At 40.8% G+C, this 18854-nt stretch overlaps 1 protein-coding gene across 1 annotated transcript; it reads right to left on the reverse strand.

The window, feature by feature from the left end:
• Nucleotides 1-18000, reverse strand: LOC137995193 (dentin sialophosphoprotein-like). The gene is made up of 5 exons (XM_068840772.1): nucleotides 17868-18000; nucleotides 17539-17759; nucleotides 11711-12306; nucleotides 10689-10942; nucleotides 1-10482 (listed from the first exon to the last, which is right to left on the reverse strand). Exons 2-5 carry the CDS (start codon nucleotides 17698-17700, stop codon nucleotides 6467-6469), a joined length of 5028 nt encoding a protein of 1675 aa, XP_068696873.1. The 5' UTR covers nucleotides 17701-17759; nucleotides 17868-18000; the 3' UTR covers nucleotides 1-6466.
• Nucleotides 18001-18854: the final 854 nt, after the last annotated feature.

The following is an 18854-nucleotide window of genomic DNA, read 5'->3' on the forward strand; positions in this document are numbered from 1 at the left end:
ATCGTGTAACGATGAATAATTCTTCATACAAATTGCCAAGGTGGAAGTGACTGAGACTGGCTTAAGAAAGGTCTTACAAATCTTTACATTTGAACAGCTATATCAGTTCAAAATAGGCTAGTAATAAAGCACAGAGGATGTGGCAGAACTGTGCAATGGGGCACAGAACGGATCATTTTATCCAGTCAATAAGTCATTTTTCAGAATACAAAATATACGTCGTCCAAGATTCTGGTACACGCCTTTACTTTGCTATGACAGTCTGCATATTCACGGTTCCGTGACAAGAAAAAGAGATCTTTGCACAGACCAAAACTGTCGGAGAGTGACTTGTCCACCGGACAAAACTTTTGGCTCGCGACAAGCAAGAGATTTTGTCACCAGCCAAACGAAATGAAGTAGGGGAAATAAAGAAAGGGGGAGAGGAGATTAGGAATTTAACGTTTCAACCGTGATCCCTTCTCCAGAGCGAACTAAGGCTCAGTTCAAGCGTCGAACTTTTCATGCACCAAACTGAAATCCCTATTTGGGTCGACCCAAATGGTAAAGTTCACAGGGTTGATTCAAACTAATGCACCGATCAAATCGAAACTTCAAGATCCTTCCCCCCCCCCCCCCCCGGGCATTTGATAATCTTCTGTTCCCGGGGGAGTGGGGAATTTAAGGGATTGTGAGCTGTGATGAGATTTACATCCCAGGGTGAACTTCTTTATAAAATTGTGTTTATGGGGAGGTGAGATGGGCCGGTTCCGGGATTCGGCCTCTTTGCAGTAGCCTTGCTGTTTTTACTCGCAAGGTAACATTCAATTTAGAAACGTCTTGTTTGCAATTTCTCCTGGGACATGAAGATGTCCCAAAACAATGCCTATGCAAATTTTTGGGGGGTAAAAGTGCTGTATCTTTGGATTTGTGCAAGTAGAGAATGCATCAGGTCATTTCCGAACCGCTGTTTGCCTCGGTTTCAAAGCAAGTCCAGAGGCACAACCATTCGGACCGGTTGGGTCAACACTACTTTCCATCCATCAAACTGACATTGGACATTTCGTAACAATTACACGACGCAATAACCCATGTTAATATTGACAAGCTTACCGCTCTAAAAAGAATGAAAACAGGCAGAATTTCTGCTTTAGTTCAACAAGAAATAGCGTTTTTTTCTAAGCTATGCCGCGCTGATCTACAGTATTTAGGTCTAAAAACCCCGTTGAAGACGGTTAACTTTCACTTGTTTTGCTGGGTACTACTATTTCCATACTCTAAAAAATTCGATTTTCCGGAAGGTTGTCTCGTTAGTTTAGTGAATATCGGAAACTGCAAGGTGAGGCCATCGATCCGGGTTCAACTCTTTGCCTCGCCTATTGTAAATCTTCTCAGCTTGTTTAAAATCTTTGTTTCGTTGAAGTAGATTTGAAGTCTAAAGTAGACTGTACGTCGTATAACTTGAATGAAAAGGGAGTTGTCAGTTTGAGGGATGGAAAGAAGTGATGACCATTCAAATGGGAATGAGTGGTGTTTTTTCATGCAAATCAAACTCATTATCATTTGAATGGTTTAGCAACCAGAGGCAAACAGCAACTCGGAAATAGCCTATTCTCCCCGTCAAAAAATAGCCCGGTTGCCGAAATCTCGGTAACTTGGCTGGAAATTCCAGTCATCTGAACAATTCAACCAACCTCGAACCCAGGCACTCTCTCTTCTCCTCCCTTGTCGCCGACGACAAATAGCCCATTTCCGGGTTGCTGCATGCCTCAGTTTCAAAGCGAGTCCTGGTGAACAACCATTCAAATGGAAATGAGTTGCGTATTCTTATGCAAATCAAACTCATTTCCCTTACAATAATTGAGCACCAAGACTCACTTTGAAATCGAGAAAAACAGCAACTCGGAAATGGCCCATTGTCGACGACAAGGGAGGAGAAGAGAGAGAGAGCCTGGATTCGAGGTTGCACATCTGCCCGGTCACCCGGATGACAATGATACATTGCATTTTCGAACTACAAGGGACTGCATTTGGTACTTCTCTACGTTGAAAGTAAGTTCCTTTATAGTTTAAAAAAGAGGATTGTTACGATTCTAAAGCCAGTAAAAGCGGTACATTCTCGCCATGCTTGTTTGTCAGATTTTCCTACTGAATGGTCGTATCACCACTAGGCTCAGATTTCCAAGCGTTGGCGGATCGTTGCGCTCGCGCTACTACCTAATCCCCTTGGCTCAAAAATGGCCTTACAAAAAGATGACCCATTCAAGTTGACAACTTCAATCATCGTTGTTTAAAACCTTACTCCAAATTCAGGCTTCAACGGGATGCCAGCCCATGACCTCTGCAACAAGGGTGCAGTCCTCTACCAGTTGAGCTTTCAAGCCAACGAGAAGCTACAATCTCGGTCATAAATAGTTGTAACACTTCGTTTGAACAGCAAGTGAAGCGCATCAAAGCTGTTAATAACGTACACCTCCTCCTCCCTCCCATCAACGTTCCATTGACCGGTTGGTTTTTGCACTCCAACCCATAAACATCAACATTGAAGGGGGAGACAGGGCAACTTGCCGTCTGTGTTACAACATTTGAGACCGAGACTGTAGTCATTTTGTGAATTCGTAAGAAGCCCGTGGAAGACGTAGTTATAACGAAACTGTACACGAAAGACATATTGAAACTACGGAAAGGATACGGAGTTCCCTGTACAACGTCGCACGTGAATCTAGGGTCTTTAAGATCTATGACGGCGACAGTCGACGAAAACGTCACCTCAAAATATAACTTGACTCTATCATAAGTCTTTCGCGATAATTCAGTCTCGTTCACGTCCTACAATATGAACGACGTATCCTAAAAATAAATTGATACGAGAGGTTTCAGAGTGAAAAGAGAAAATGAAACATTCTCTGTTGCATGCTTACGTTGTCGTCAAAAACTTAAATTTGGTGATTTCACGTCGTCGTTATGAAGAGGACCGCTAAGATACTTGCTAAAATCCGTGCTGCACGTGCAGCACGATTATTTAAGCTCTTTTAACCAATGATATTATTGTTTTATGGCCTTGTCGCTGTCGTAGACGTCGTCGTTTCTCAAACTCCCTACTGTCAGAAAGAAGCATTTGTTATTTAAAAAGAAGCTTGCGTTTCCTTTTAGAGAAGTATTTTGACCTGTTGAATCTAATATTTTCTTTGGGACTTCAGTTCTTGGGCGTTTACCATTTTCACGGAAAATCCGGTTGGAATGGAACGCTCGTAATGGTACATGATTTTCCCGGTGTGGCGTTTCGCCAGGCCCGAGTCTCTCGCGGTTAGAAGAAAACAACGACAAATCAAAATGGCGGCTGCATCCGCAGTGTCGAAAGGAAGACTTTAGACAGCAATGACCAGAACCAGGTTGCTGACCAGCGGTTTTCGTTAAAACAATGGTTTGCTGGGGGTGCTCAGTCTCGCGGGCTCAGAAAACCTGGTTGTGGTCATTGTTATTTAAGGTTTTCAGTGTCGAAAGGCGCGAAAAGAGGGCGGAGTGACCTGGGTCGAGTGGGAGTTTACAAATGGTACAGGATTTTTCGGGTCATTTCGGTTGAAACGGGAAAAGAGGAATACGTCTGAGGATTTTCACCTTTTTCGGAACCTTTCCGGTGGAATGAGCGGTATGATTTGAATTTCCAACCGGAATTTTCGGTTTTTGTTGACAAATGGTAAACGCTCCTTGTTTTTGCTTAATGCCTGGGATTGGTACCAGTTGAGTACGCGTACTAGTCATTTCATTGGTTCAGCGCGGCACGTGCATTGCAAGCATCGCAAAACCAACTGTGGTTTTCATCACCAGCAGCAAAAGCCAAAGTCTGTCGTTAAGACTTAATTCTGAGGGTCCTTAAAGTTCCCAGTCCAGGTAAATGTTCAAGAACTCAAGATTCTGCATAAATTGGGACATAACACGAAAGGGCATAGATCACTCAGTAAGAAGGGCCGTTGTTTGTCCCACTGTGTCACCTCCAGTATTCCAGCATAAATATTCTTTTCCTATTAATTTCACTCGCTCTTTTAACATGGTACTCTTGTTTATTGTTTCAAGTCTACCTTGTTGTTTCGCAAAACTCTTATTAATAAACTATATTTCGTTAATTGAGGGCTAAGAGTACTTTCCCTATAATATAATTGACCTTATTTCGTAATAAGGACAAGCGGTAAAAGGAACAATTGAGTTTATGTAGAGGACAGTTTTTAACAGTGCTACTGGAACTGAATACGAAAGCAATCTAAACAGAGCCACTTAAAATAATGAAGCCTTGTTGTAACAACGTTAAAAGGCAAGGCTTTGTAAAAGACCAAAAAAATTAGAATTTTCCACAATGGACCTCTTTAGCTTGTACGTTTTGTTTTCCCACTTAAGACCACGTGATGTTCCCAAGGGAATTTTCCTTTGTTCTTTTTTATAAGTTATGCATACATATGTACGTGAATAAGACGACAATCGACATTTGACACTTGTACGGCAACCTTCCTAAGATTACAGATACACTGAAGATCAGGAGACTGCGGTTTACAGGACACTGTTGGAGAACAAAGGATGAGATGATAAATGAACTACTACTCTGGGAACCAAAGCATGGCGCAAGAAAGAGAGGAAGACCAGCAACAACATACGTAGACCAGCTGCGAAATGATACTTGTTTGAGCATTGCTGAACTGAAGAGCATCATGGGAAAACGGAAGGAATGGATGAAGCTAGTTAATGGAGTTCGAGTTCGCTCGAAATAAGCTAAGCTAAGCTGAAAGAAACTATTCCCTAGAGTAACATCACGTGGTCTGAAATGGGAAAACAAAACGTACAAGCTAAAGAGGTCCATTTATCGAGGACGAGAAATCTATCCTTGTTTTGGAATAGGGTCCATCAAATGCGCTCTAACTTAGGTAACTGCCCTACATTACCTTTTTGGTGTTTAAAAAAAACACAATGTCATTGGGCTAGATACAAATGACAAAGCAATGGCTTTACAATAATCGCGAAGAGTTAAGATCCCCTGGAATAACCAGGACTAAAAACTTTATGGTGGAAAATAATCCAAAAAGATGGAATGCAACACGAAACTAGCGACCATATTGTTTTGCTCAAACGAAATAAACAACATAGCCCACCGTACAACTTGACGCGAAATTCATCCATCTGCGAAATTCCTTCTTAACAATGGAATGCATATAACAGCTTTTAAAACAAGGCACCTATCTTCTTGTGGCCCTGAAGTATTTACATGATACATTTAACCCAAGCTAAGAGTGTCCAACTTTACACAAGAATGTCATAGAAGGCAAGAGATCGCCTCTAGGAGTCGAGGAAATGTGGTGGGGTTTCCGTTTCGACTGATAAAGGAAATAAAGTCATGAACAGTCCAACAATCCCTTATTTTATATTCAAGTCAACCAGGCAAACCCTAATGTATCCGATAAAAAAAACGAATAAATAATGAAAGGCTAAGTTCAATCAAGAAAATAAAACGTCCTCTTCAAAACGGCTCTCGATATCATAATTCAAAAAAAATGAAATAAGGGGGTTCTCTTGATTCACTTTATCTTGAAAGTCGGAGAAAAAGTAACCGAGATTTCTCGTTTGGGTTCTCAAATACATTTCGGACAGTGCACTTATCCGGCCACCCTGCGAGCAGGACCTCCTTCTGTCTTTTTCTTTATTGATGTGAAAAGGAGGCTTTGACTAAACCGCGTCCGCTCTATGAAGTGGCCGCACGAAGCCCGAACTTCGGGACTAGTCAATCTTGTTTTCTCTCGTCAAACTGATTTTTCCGGTGCGAGAATCCGTTTAGTGATAAAACCGATGGTTATAATTGAGCCCGCTGTACCATGAAGAATCAAGATGAAACTGTATCTTGGCAACATGCAGCGCATGTTCAATAAAGATCTTACTTAATTCATGCAGAATCTTTCTCGAGAACGCCAAAATCGAGCAAGCAAAAGAAAGGCTCTGCTAGCAGGGTTTTCTCCAGCAGACTTCAAATTATAATCTTGCGCTTTAATACTTGCGGTTAAGAACTTCTAGTTTGTGATTTGGCAGCAAAAAACGCACTCGCTGGTTGAAGTGGGAAATCGATTTTTTTTTGTCACAAGACACGCATTGAAACTCTCGTTCACTTATTAAACACCGAGAGCGTTCATTTGCCGTTAAATCACCCACAGTGCCCATTCAAACCTATTCGCCGTTCTGTACAAATCGATTGAAGGATTCAGTAACACATTTACTTGTGTATTGTAGAAGCGTAGCTGATTTTTTCAACCAAGGAAACAGTACGGCACCTACACTTGTAAAACAAGGTTATTCAAATGTCTCTGACTTGGCTCTGGGCTTCAAGTAGTTGGCGCATGAAAAATTTGGTAAAAGAACTTTTCCACCCTGTCGTTCTTGGTCACACTGACTGTTGGCAGAAATATGGGTGGCGTTTACGCACTGGAAACTGAGTTGTCCCATGCAAACGGTACTAAAATGGAAGTTTTCCTCCAGCCGAGGGATCCTGACCAGATGGCCTTTTCAGAGTATCAGTCTTGGTGTCCTTTATAACTGACTTTAAAAGTGACGACTTCAATCGGACGTAGAGCTCTATGTGCTTCATTCCCTTAACATGCAAGTTTTTCGCTGTCAGGGTATTGAAGTGGCACTTACAAAGTTGGCAAAAGAAATTGGCCGTCCCACTTTCACGGAGACGCACAACGTATTCCGCGCCTACTGCATCTTTAGGTTGGGATGACAAAATTGCTTCTTCCATTTCGCGATACTTCTCCGCTTCAGTCTGAGCAGAGGATGCCACTTGTTTTTCTGCATTTTGCTTGGCATTCTCGTTTGTCTTTGCAAAAGAATTGGTGGTATTCCCAAGCTGTGGAGTTTCCAGTTTATTTGTTCCCTGACTCTTCAATTGAGCAAGTCGTTCGCTGACAAGCTTTGTACCCATATTTTGTCCATATTTGCTCTTCTTTAGAATGGACTTGAGAGGTTTTATCTCTTCTTGGTTATCCTTGACACTAGAATCGGACTCATCTTTGGCAACGAAGATAGGTTCCATGGATTCCTCTTGCACCCCTGATTGAAAAATATGTTCAGGCTGATGGCTTTCAACAGGAGGCTCTGCGTAACACTGATCTTGTGCTAACTGTTGGTCAAACCCTTGTTCTTCACCTAAACCATAATTTTCTTGTGGCATAAATGACTCTGCCCCTGTATCATACACCTGTCCAGTGGCTTCATACTCATCGCTTTGGGAATACTCAGCGTTCCATCCTGCCTCTGCTCCTGCATAGCCCTCTTGCTGTTCAGCCCACTGTACCTCCACTTCACTTTGACCCCATCCTTCTTCACCTTGGTAAGTGGTACCATCCTCATACTGTACCCATTCTGCGCCTTCTTCTAGATGCTCGTATCCATGATCATCTGCAGCATTATGTACACTCTCCTCTGGATATGCAGTCATACCCTCCACAGCCCCTTCATTATACTCCCCTTGATACTCTTCATAAGCTTCACCGTCTACAGGATAATACAACCCATCCTCGCCAAGGTAATACTGTCCTTCATACTCGGCACTTTCACCTTCTCCACCTTCTACACCTTCCTGGGTATATTCATCTCCGTACCATTCTTCTTCGTGATACTCTCCTTCTCCTTCCTCATTAGCCTGCCAAGCTTCTTCCTCGTTGTAGGAGTAGTGCTCTTCTTCATAGACTTCACCCTCAGCTCCCTCTTGATAGTAGTATTCAGCCCCTTCTTCATACTCTGGCACCCACTCCTGTACTTCACTGTCTTGATACAAAGTACCATCGATTTGGTTTTCGTGTTCTTCAGCAAATTCAGTCCCTTCCCAATCAACACTGGGGTCAGTTCCAGTGTAAGAAACCTCTGAGTAGATTAGATCACTGTCATCCTCAACTCTTCCTTCTTTCTTCCCTGGAACCTCGTGCCTTTCTGGATGGGAAGGTGGGCCACCTTTGACATTTTGCTCAAATGATTGGTGAACAGTGACCTCTCTTGACAGTGGAATTGTGATCAAATTACTTCTGGACGAGGTCCCTTTTAGGGCTTCACGTTCAGACAACTGCTGAATGCTTGGGTAATTAGTCTCACTCCATTTGCGCTTAGCAGAATGCACGGCGATTTTGTTGGATTCATGCGCCTCAGGATAGAAATCTACAATTCTTTCACCAGGAGAATGAAGCATGTACTGAGAACCCTTATCAAAACTTGATGTGCTACTATAAACCGAGTCATCTTCTGACTCGCTACTTCGCCTGTCCTGCTTCCTTTTCTTGGACTTTTTCTTTGCCTTCTTGGACTTGACTTTTTCTTTTTCTTTCTTCTTTTGTTTTCCAGGAGGGGACTTAGACGAGGACCTGTTTGTTTCACGAGTACTTCTCTCGCTGTCTCTGCCACTCCTCCGTAAATACTTCTTTCCACCCAAAGCACGATCAGACTGGTCAATTGTAATCTTCAATGAGTCGATTTTCATCTCTGAACCCATCTGGTCCTCATGGGCTCTATTCCCTTTGTTCCTCTTTTCACTGATGATTCTGACTTCCCTTGCGGGAGAGTCCTTCTCCTTCTTTACAACAATGGGAGATTCTTTCCGTTTATCACTTTTAAATATCACTTCTCTGGAACTTTCGCTCTTCTTCTCGAATTCTCTCTTAGATTCAAAAGGACTTTTACTTCTCTCTTCTTTAACACTTTGTCCTTTCCATAACCCCTTCTGGTCTCTCAGGTTCCCACTTTCATCTTTTGAGACACTCCTGGTACTCTTTGTCTCCGATTTGCTTTTGGATAAATCTTTCGTACTTTTCCTTGAGTCTAATTTACTTTTTGACACATCACCTGTAGATTTTGTATACACAGTACTTTTTGCGTCAGATTTCGAAGCCCTTGGGTCCAATTTATCTCTTGGTACCTCTTTCATGGTTTTGGAAACCACTTTTCTTTTTGACAGATCATTGCTAGCTTTCGCTTCTAAGTTGCTTTTTGGTATATCTTTGTTATTTTTTGGGTCCAAATTGCTTTTTTCTTTCTCTTTGGATTTCTTTGGGTCCAGTTTACTCTTAGGAATGTCTTTGGTTGTTTTGGGGTGTAGTGTACTTCTTGGTGTATCCTTGCTGTTTTGGGGATCTGTTTTACTTTTAGCTGTGTCTTTAGAAGACTTCTCCCCGGCTTTCTCTTCTGATGACTTTTTGGTAGATGTATCTGAAACCTTCTTCTCGTCCAGTTCCTTTTCCATAAATTTAATATCAGCCTTCAGCTTTTCCAGTGCCTCCTGAGACTTTCTGTCGTCCCCTTGTAAGTTAGACCGTTTTTCATGGTGATGGATATGCCTGTGGCTCCCCTTGTGTTTCCTTTCAGAAACCCTGTCGAGGCTTCTGCTCCGCCAGCTATGACACGTACTACTGCTGCCACTACTGCAGGTGCTGCAATAGCTGCTGCTTCGGCTTCGACTCCTTTTCTCCTTTCTTCCCCTGCTTTCGTTTCCCCTCGAGCTACCAGGGGACCTGGAAGATCTCTGATGTCTCCCTTCTGTTTGACTTGGAGAGCTACTCTTTCTGAAGATGTTTCGAACCGTTGCACCAATTGGAAGGCGACCACGTTGGGACAAACCCCTGCCTCTTCCACGTATTGCTATTCCTCTTCCTCTCAGATTGACACCTCTGCCTCTGTTGCCAGCAGCTACCCCTCTTCCTCTTCCACGTCTTCCCCTGCCTCTTCCGGGATTTTTGGCCGTTGCATCACCCCTTCCGAGAGGTCTCTGTTGCAATCCCCCACGGGAACCATTATTCTTTATCATGCCACCTCTGCCATGAATACTTTCAACCAATTGTTGAGGGTTAACAAGAAATTTATTTTCCTTTGATTTGTCTTTGTTCTCATTCCCATCTAAACAAGACCAATTCTGGCTTGTAAATGTACCTTTACTCTCCCTGTTTAAGTTGCTGTTATTCCCAAGGGTACTGAAAATATCATCTCTTTCAGAACTTCTACTACGTGACCTTGATTTTTGGTCGGTGCTTCTGGGGAAGTACCCACTCTTTTTTGATAGCGGAGGTGGAGAATCACTTTTTTGGCTTTGTCCAACTTTCTGAGCATTTTTTCCAAGGGGCGCTTTAATCTGCCTTGGCAGAAAACCTGAGCGAAATAACGGTTTTGGACCAGTATTGGTACTGGTTGATGGAGAGCTTTTAGAGCCAGTAGTCACAGATATTATACTGGATGTTATGGGATTTCTCACTTTAAGTCCCACAGTTGAAGTGCTACTCTTGTCTCTTTCATTTTGTTGCGCCTTGGAGCTTTGATTCTGGCTTGCTAACTGGTCTTTCATCCGCTCCTTTCCGTCTGGTGCCATCAAAAAGTTATCGCTGCGAAAGATGTCGCTAAATCTTGTCTCTCTCTGGCCAGGAAGGGAATCAGTAGATACACCCCATACTTCATCTCTTTTGGCATCACCACCAAACTTTGACTCCTGGTGATCTAAAATAAACCACAAATAATGGCACTTAATGTGTGAAAAGTCACATTGAACAATTCAAGTGCAATTTTCAGGAGGCTTGCTCAAGTTACCAACCTAAAAACAGTTATGCTCTTTGAATATTAATTCAAATATCATAACAGTTTCTTTTTGCAATTACTACTAACACTAATGCTAGCCAAAAGTTACAGAAATATAATTTATGTACCTTGGCCCTTTCCTTGATCCTCGGATTCAAACCCAAAAAACGGTCTCCCAAGTTCAAAATTACTTCTGTACTTTTCAGTGGCTCTGCTTGCTAGGCTTGGCAAAGAAAGAACTTGCAGAGTATCACTGCTAAAGCTTGAGCTCTTAAACAGGGATAAATCGTCGAAACTCTGCAGCGAATCTCCAATTCCTGCATTTCTTGCATTGTCCTGATCCAATCCATACATAGAATCTTTATGCTCTCCACTCAAAGCCCTAAGACACAAAACCATCTACGTTAACACAAAGATTCATGTTATGACATATGCCAAAAAAAACGCGCATCTACTGTTATGGAATTAAAAACTGAGTACACCATAGTTTAATACTCCAGTTGGTTACACTTTTATCTGAAATAAAATGAGGGTCCAAATGCCCTACTGTTTTACTTATCATCTGCAATTGGTAAGCCATAATGTGTGGATGCAAAAACATCTGTCTCACAAAGTTGTGAGACGCAGCAAAATGGCTTTAACGTCCTGGAACATGAACATTGAATTCTTCAATATTATTGATGCACTATACATACACGTAATAACTGATAGAGCGTTTTACTACCTCTCTACTTTATGGAAGGGATTATTGGGGTCTTAAACAGCAAAACCGAAAAATTGATTTACATGTATATTTTCATCAAAATCGAAAACCGGAAGCCAAACTATCAAAAGCTTTTAAAACTGTAATCAAACTACTTCACTGACAATACATGGCCCATACGAACTTGAGTCTGTGTCGGGAGGCTAATTTCGCGAAACAGAGGTTATGTCGTGAAACGTCCAGTCAGTTGCCGAACTGAAACTGTATACCAAATAGATCAAAAAACACATCAGCAGATATCAAATCCAAAATTTGCCGCAAACCAAGTGCGAAAATGGAAAAAACACAAACCACAACAGATGCTAAAACCTACGTTTTTTGGCACAAAAATCAATCGAAAAAGGTCAAAACCACAACACTTAATGCCCCCCTCTTTGACCAATGTACCTTAGTCTATCGCTTATGCTTTCTCTGTTTTCTTGTTTGCTTAAGGTGTAGTCACCACTTGAATATTCCCTGGAGTTCCTCCTTTCCCTGTTTATCGGCTGGTGGTTTTTGTCCCTGTAACTTCCTTTGAGATCAGAATTCCTTCCTCTGTCCTTACTATCATATTGTCTTCTGTCTCTGCTGCGACTATCATCATCATCCCACTTACTCTTTTGGTATTGGGTGAGGACATTCCGCAGATCATCGTCGTCTCGAAGACCTCCGAGATTTGTACTACGACTGCGCTTAGTTGTTGTGTCTTCTCGACTCTTGCTATGTGAAGTTTTGTCATCAACTGGGCTATAACTTCTTTTCCTGTCATTGCGCTCCTTACGCTGCTTGTCTCTGGCATCGCGGGACTCCACTTTCTTGGAATTTGACCTGCTGTGCGAGCTGTATGCATCTTTTGAAAATTCGCCCATTGTCACTGACCCCGTGGCTCTTTCTCTGGAATGGCTATCCCTGGTTTCTTGAGACTGGACGCTTCTTGATATTTCTTCCTGAAGACTCTTCAGAACAGCATCTCGCTGAAGAGAACTGTATTTTGAATCCTTTCCCTAGAGAGTGAAACAAATTTTACAAAAGTCTTAGTCAGGTTGTTAATGTTGCAAATCAGAAGAGATTCACAAAGTAAAACAATACAATTTTGTAGCACTGATTTCGTAGTTTTCAAACTCATTTCTAGTTTTAATTATTGTTTTCTTTGCAAAAATGATCCACAAGTGAATGCATGGATTTAGAACCACTCCAGTTTTTTTTTTTTGGTTTCAATAAAAGCAAACACTAGTGTAACAGTGATGTATTTTGTCACAGTTCCTACTGTTACACAAAAAGGGTCAAAGATTACACAACTAAAATGTTCTTTCTCACCCAAAAGTTCATTTAGATAGAATTTGCCACTATTTTTTCATATTTTAGATTCCTATAATTTTGTTTGTGGAAACAGCAATGAACTTTATGTCATAATTCATCAAAAGAAACAATAGGGAGGCTGATGGCCAACTATCACTTTACATCCATATAAATTTACAGTGTACTGTATACTGCAAAATGCATAATGCATAATGCATTGAGCGAGCATAAGGATGAAACTTTCAAAAAGGAAATAGTGTACCTCTTGCCACAAATACTGAAATGTTAGCTTTACGTGCAGCTCATGTTTCAAGTACAGTACAACTCTGCAGAGTTAAATACAGTTTTATACCCATTTTGTAGACTTGTATGGTATGAACTACAAAGTTCAATATACATGTATGACCCACATTTCTACACATATCATCAAAAGTATCCTTGTTAATAGCATGATATCCTTCCATATAAAACCGAGTATAATATACTCTAAAAAGCTCTGAAAGAAGAAAAATGTTGTCGTCAGTAGTGCCATGCTTACACAACAGCAGGATATGTAACAACTCAAGACTAAATTCATTTTGCTCAATGAGACATTATTAGCAATAAAACCACAGATGTTGTCAGAACCATCAATGACACTGCCATTTTCACAAATGATTATGTGCCTATTGCTAAGCTGAGCTCTTTCCAAGTTGTTCAAGTCAAGCTAGGCACCAGACTAAAGACATTGAAGGCATGCTCTCATTCGCTACTTAAACTCTGAAAATCCTTTGCTATTAACCTCCTAGCAACTCCAGCGGGATTTGCTCCCAAACATATTGTAATCGCAGGAATAAATGAGCTAAAATCGTCTTTTGTGCTATATTATTTCACTGTTTTAGTATAATAATCAGACTAAAACAAGTATTCAACTCAGTTTCGTTGCCTCTGCTTCGGTGAAAAGTTATTAACTACTCCAAGTTGAACCATTGGTCAGTTGTGTGGCTTTAATGACAAACACAGGCAAAATAATGTGACCAACAGTAAACATGTAGTTAACAAATCTTTTTCATTCACCTGGCTAGGTCGGTCAAGGACAATAACATTTCCATGAAATGACACTAGCATGAAATGACACTAGAGATGATCAAAACATTCCTAATTAAAAAAAAACATTACCTACATTGTAACTTCAGAAAATATTAGTCCCCTTTTATCAATGTTCCTAGTTGCTGTGTTGATTCATAAAAGATTCTTAAGTTTCATTTACATGCCAACTAGTTTGCCTTCTTCGATCCACTATTCTGCACACTGTGTCATTACATAATGTTTAATATTTCTACAATAAAAAAGTTAAAATTGCCTGCCTTTTTTACCTGGATGCATGTACACCTTGGAAGTCTGGTCCACTGAGAGACCTTGAAAAAAAAACTTTCCCTTGATCTTCATATAAGATTTCCTACACGTCAGCATTTTAGTTGAAGAATATGGCATCCCAAGCCATCAAACTGCAATAAAGCCATTCTTTATGGTCACAGAAGAAGACTTCTGACTTGTATACCTGTCTTCTTTTTATCGATGGCATACAGGAATGCTACTTTGACTCTTGCAGAAAAAGAGATGGGTAAGGAGATGTCCCTTCGCAATGGCCGCACATTGGCTTGAAATCAGCCGCAAGACCCATACATGTGTAGAACTGTTGTAGGATGCTGGTGTTGATAATGTTTTCCTTGATAGAGATGGAATGCCGATGACAATGTCTCCATATCACAGTTTCAAAGCAAACTGGACTGGTAGGTAATGATTGCACCCATCTACATGTAGTCGTAGGACTACTGTCTAATCTGAATTACAGAACATAAACATGCCTTACTCAAAAAAAGGTTTCCTGAGAGCTTTAGCCTGTGCAAAAGCTCTCACCGCCACTCTGACAGCTTGCTCACAGACTAGTAGAGCTTTGCATTAATTTTGCCCAATTCCCATGTATGAAGACCAAAAAGAGTAATTTCTCATGAACCTTCCTTTTCCAGGAACCATCATTCAGGTTTTTACAAATTTAAACAGTATAAGAATATTTCTACACGATAGAATGACATCTAATAATAAATTATGCACGCATTTACCTGTTTCCTTCTTTTTAAAGGACTATGAAACCATTTGCAGTTGATCAACTTTTTGTTAGAGATTTGATCATGCCCCTATCGCCAAGAAATGCACATTGTACCGGTACTTGACTTTTAGACGATCAGCATCCCTTCATTTCTATTGCATTCCTTACTCAAAAGATACTGTAAGTTGATTTTAACAGAACCGCTACTGAAAATTTTTTCCAACACTTGAAAAGAGGCCTCGATTAAACGGCAAAAGTTTGAAGCAGACAGATCACTGGAACTACATCCAATGCTCCATGTTATCTTCAAAACTAAGGGTATTGAATGCCTTCACAAGCCTGTCAATGCTTTAGAGCAAGCAGCACCTGCTTTTCCACTGGAAGGATTGGTTGTCTTGTGTGAACAGTGTGAGCAGCCAAGCCGTTGAATTAAGTTTCACAGAAACTCTTGCACATGTTTAAGTTCTGCCAGCTACTAGGCGCTCTGTTCTAGAGTTTTAATTTTGGGGAATCATCTGTTCTACTTGGTACATGTATCAATAATTTCAGGGAAATTCCTGTATTTGGAGGATACAAGTTTTTTTCACCTCTTTTAAAAGGTTGTTATTATCTTTTTTTTGGTGGTGAAGCATGGCAAAGGGGAATTTATTAACTGACACAAATGCATGACCAACAAAAATTAAATTCCACATAACCCTTGCAAACAAAGATGAAAGTAATGTTTTTGAACAGTTATGAACAATTCCCCAATCCTTGACCAAAACATAGAAAACCAAAAAGTTCTATATTATAGAATATTCAAACTTACTTTACTAGAAGTTGGCAGACGGAGTACAGAGCTGCAGGTGAGTCATTAAATAAAAGTAATAAAAATCATTAATTTTCATTACATTAATTATACAAGTCATGTTAGTGCATATTTTGGCAATTACTTCCAATGATCAAGTACATACTCCATACACCCAAGATCATTGCCCACAAAAGAATTTTGCGCAAAATTATTTTTTTGTGACTAATATAAAGTGCCCAGGCCATGCCAGCCAGGTCAATATATTAACAAAGTTTTAACTCACTATGGCTTGCATCACAAATATTTCAGCCCTTCTGAACACCAGGAAGTCTTTGTGAACAGAGTCCACAGAAAGAAAGCTCATACTATTGCTTGACACATTGTTTAAATTCTCAGTTTTTTTAGCCAATGGGTTGAAATCACCACTCAAACATAATTATCCCTCCTTTCCTTTAATCAGTTGAAGATTGATTTTTTTCTTTCAGTTTCAAGCAAGACATTCTCTTGACTATTTTGATAATCAATACACGTTAAGCTGTTTCAATGTCAGACATTTGTTGTCTGCCTTTGCAAAAATTTATCATTTTCTCCTGCCTTTAATCCTTTGACACCCTAACCGGCTTGAACTGGCCAGACTTCGTATTTTACATGTACTCAGTCTAATGCCAGACGATTTTACTCGTCAATGGGGAACCCGCGGAAGTCAATGGGTTAAATAATCAGAATTTTTGAAAGACAACAGTTGCATTTTAAGTCATTTCCGGCCCCTTCAGGGTCAACAGACACCATAAACTGGAAAATGAACCTCCTCTGTGCTAAAACAAGACCAATTTTTTTTTCTTTTTTATTTATTTTCTGACTTTCCTGGGAAACCACTGGATAAGTACTACCCATCCCAATGGTAGATTTTTCCCACCACTGCCAAACAAGGTGTCTCGTAAATAAATAACCAGATATATGATTGTTTGTTTCACATTGTTATCACTTAGTTTGTAGATCATGACATGTCGAATGATTACTGTTGGTCTGCTTTAGGCAGTAAGGTAACCTTGTTACGCACTTCTTTATGTATTACTGTGGTCAGCCGTGATAGGTGGACTTGCTCCTTACTGTTCGTTTGAGTAATATCCCAAGAGGTCGGGTTTGAAATTGTTCCACTGGCGGTTCCCTTGATGTACTAATCTTCTGTCGTGCTTCTTGATTGTCAGTATCTCTGCTTAAGGAATCTCGATTCTTTCATCCCTGTTGATGTTATTAGGGTGTTCAAAGTCTTAAGTCGATAACTTCCTTTGCTCTTCGGTTGTATCAGTGTGAATCTCTATCAATAAACTTTACCTTGTTCCAAAGCAGGTGGTTCCTGGTATTAATAGCATGTTTGGAAATGGCAGAGGTTCGAGTGCACGCAAGTTGTTTATTCTTCCTGCGTTCATTTATATTCTCCTGCATAGACCTACACATCTTGTGAATGTAGAGACGCATTCACAGGAAATGCTGTGGACTACACCATCTTGTCTCTGCAGGGCGAGGGTGTCCTTGGGTCACACAAAAAGTGACCAGAGATATTTCAAGAACACGAGTGTTGGTCCAGTTGGGGTTAGAACCCACGACCTCCCGCACGGTAGTCTGATGCTTAACTGTGCCTCCAGTAAATAATTGTTTTAGATAAGTCTTCAGCGTTTCTCTGCATCCATGGTCTGCAGTCTGAACGTTAACATGTACACCGTATGCAAAGCTTAAATTATGGGATACACTGATGTGGCAGGATTCTGTAAAGTAATTTGGGGTTATTAAACTTGGGAAGGTTTTCTGGAGGACTGCAAATTTGCGACTTCCTCCTTAAACAGGCAAACCGTTGTTTGTTTTGTCAGTATTTTTGATCGGTGTTTCAGGTTTACAAAACAACGTCCGATGAATTTTCTCACACAGTGTGTTCAGATTGGATCACGTATTTCACTTCGAAGCTGTGCGCTTTAAACAGGCAGAACTGTGTTTGTTTTATCAGTCTTTTTATAGGCTGAGCGCTCATCCGTAATTACACAAAAATACAATCTAACTCACCCAATTATCATCGTCTCCTGACCAGAAGGGTTTCTTCGCTTGTTTGCCATCATGACTTCGCTGATCTCGTTCGTCTTCTCGAGACTTGGAAGTGTTGAGCTGACCATGTGAATCCCTGGGCCTTCGAGTGACAGTGTAGTCGATGGTTTTCCTACGATTCATGTTGTCGTTCTACGAAAAGACTCTCACGATCGATCCCACAGCAATAAACCTTACAAAAGCTGCGAATAAGGGTTTGAACTTAAAACAAATTACAAGCTGGGACGAATGACGTACGTGTAGAGCGAAGGAGAAGGCAGTTTTGCAATGTACAATTCCCGAGTATTCACCTCAAAAGGATCAACAAGCGTTACAGGTACAATTGGATTTTCAAAAAGGTCAAATCTTCACATTTTTAACTCTCTACAGTGAGGTAAATTCAGTTTCTTTTTCGGCACACTAACGTGTTCGCTAACTCTCGACAGAAAATTGCCAACAATGCAACGGGAACCTTTGAGGAATGGAAGAGGAACCCTAGGAACCAGGCAGGCGATCTAAGGGAAAGGGTTAGGGAAAGGAAAGGAAGGAAGAAGCCTGCCACGAAGCCAATGCTTGATGAAAAAAAAATTTTCTTGGACCAAAAAAACTCCTGGAGATCCAAAATCTGGAGATTTTCCCTTTGCATCAGGGATCGTTCACAAAAACTTGTTGTTTTTTTTGGCTCGACCCAAGCCCCCACTCATTTTTCATACGCAGTTGTTTTCGATTTCCCAACTACCTGGGAGCCTGGAACAAGCTACCTCAACCCTCCCTTAACCCCCACAGAAATTGGACTCCCCCTCCCCCAAGAACTTGACATCCCTAAATTAACTTTCCCCTCCCCCCACCACCACAAAAAATTTGTTCAACTTGTTCAGCATACCTGAAAAAGTGGGCAAAGGGAGGTATGTTTTTCATCCTTTGAACCCCATTTCATCCAAGGGGCTCGTAGCATACAGCTCTTTCTGTATGATTTCAAGGAAAATTTACCGCCATAGTATTAAAATCCTGCATAAATGCACTCACAAGTTGGCACAGCTCAAAGCCAGAAATTTGTGGATTCTGGCAATTGGGAAAATTTAGGACTAACATATTACCTTACAGAAGAGAAAAGGTCACTTTTATCCTGGAGATTTGATGGCCCGCACAGGAGACTGGGAGATTCATTCAGTATCCAAGACACTCCCAGATAATCTGGGACAGTTAATTGACATATATAAGACTTACACCTACCTGACTGCCCTGTATATATGCATCTAAATAAAAAGGATAACATGGAAATGCTTGAGCTACACTTA

The sequence above is a fragment of the Montipora foliosa genome, chromosome 1, assembly GCF_036669935.1.
Source record: "Montipora foliosa isolate CH-2021 chromosome 1, ASM3666993v2, whole genome shotgun sequence".
Taxonomy (NCBI): Eukaryota; Metazoa; Cnidaria; class Anthozoa; order Scleractinia; family Acroporidae; genus Montipora; species Montipora foliosa.

What these genes read in the sequence shown, in the direction of transcription:
- LOC137995193 (XM_068840772.1), bottom strand. Translation starts at nt 17,700, where the DNA reads ATGAATCGTAGGAAAACCATCGACTACACTGTCACTCGAAGGCCCAGG. An exon ending in AGCATAAGCGATAGACTAAG is followed by an intron (nt 10,943 to 11,710) that starts GTACATTGGTCA and finishes TTTGTGTCTTAG; the next exon opens with GGCTTTGAGTGGAGAGCATA. An exon ending in GGATCAAGGAAAGGGCCAAG is followed by an intron (nt 10,483 to 10,688) that starts GTACATAAATTA and finishes GGTTTATTTTAG; the next exon opens with ATCACCAGGAGTCAAAGTTT.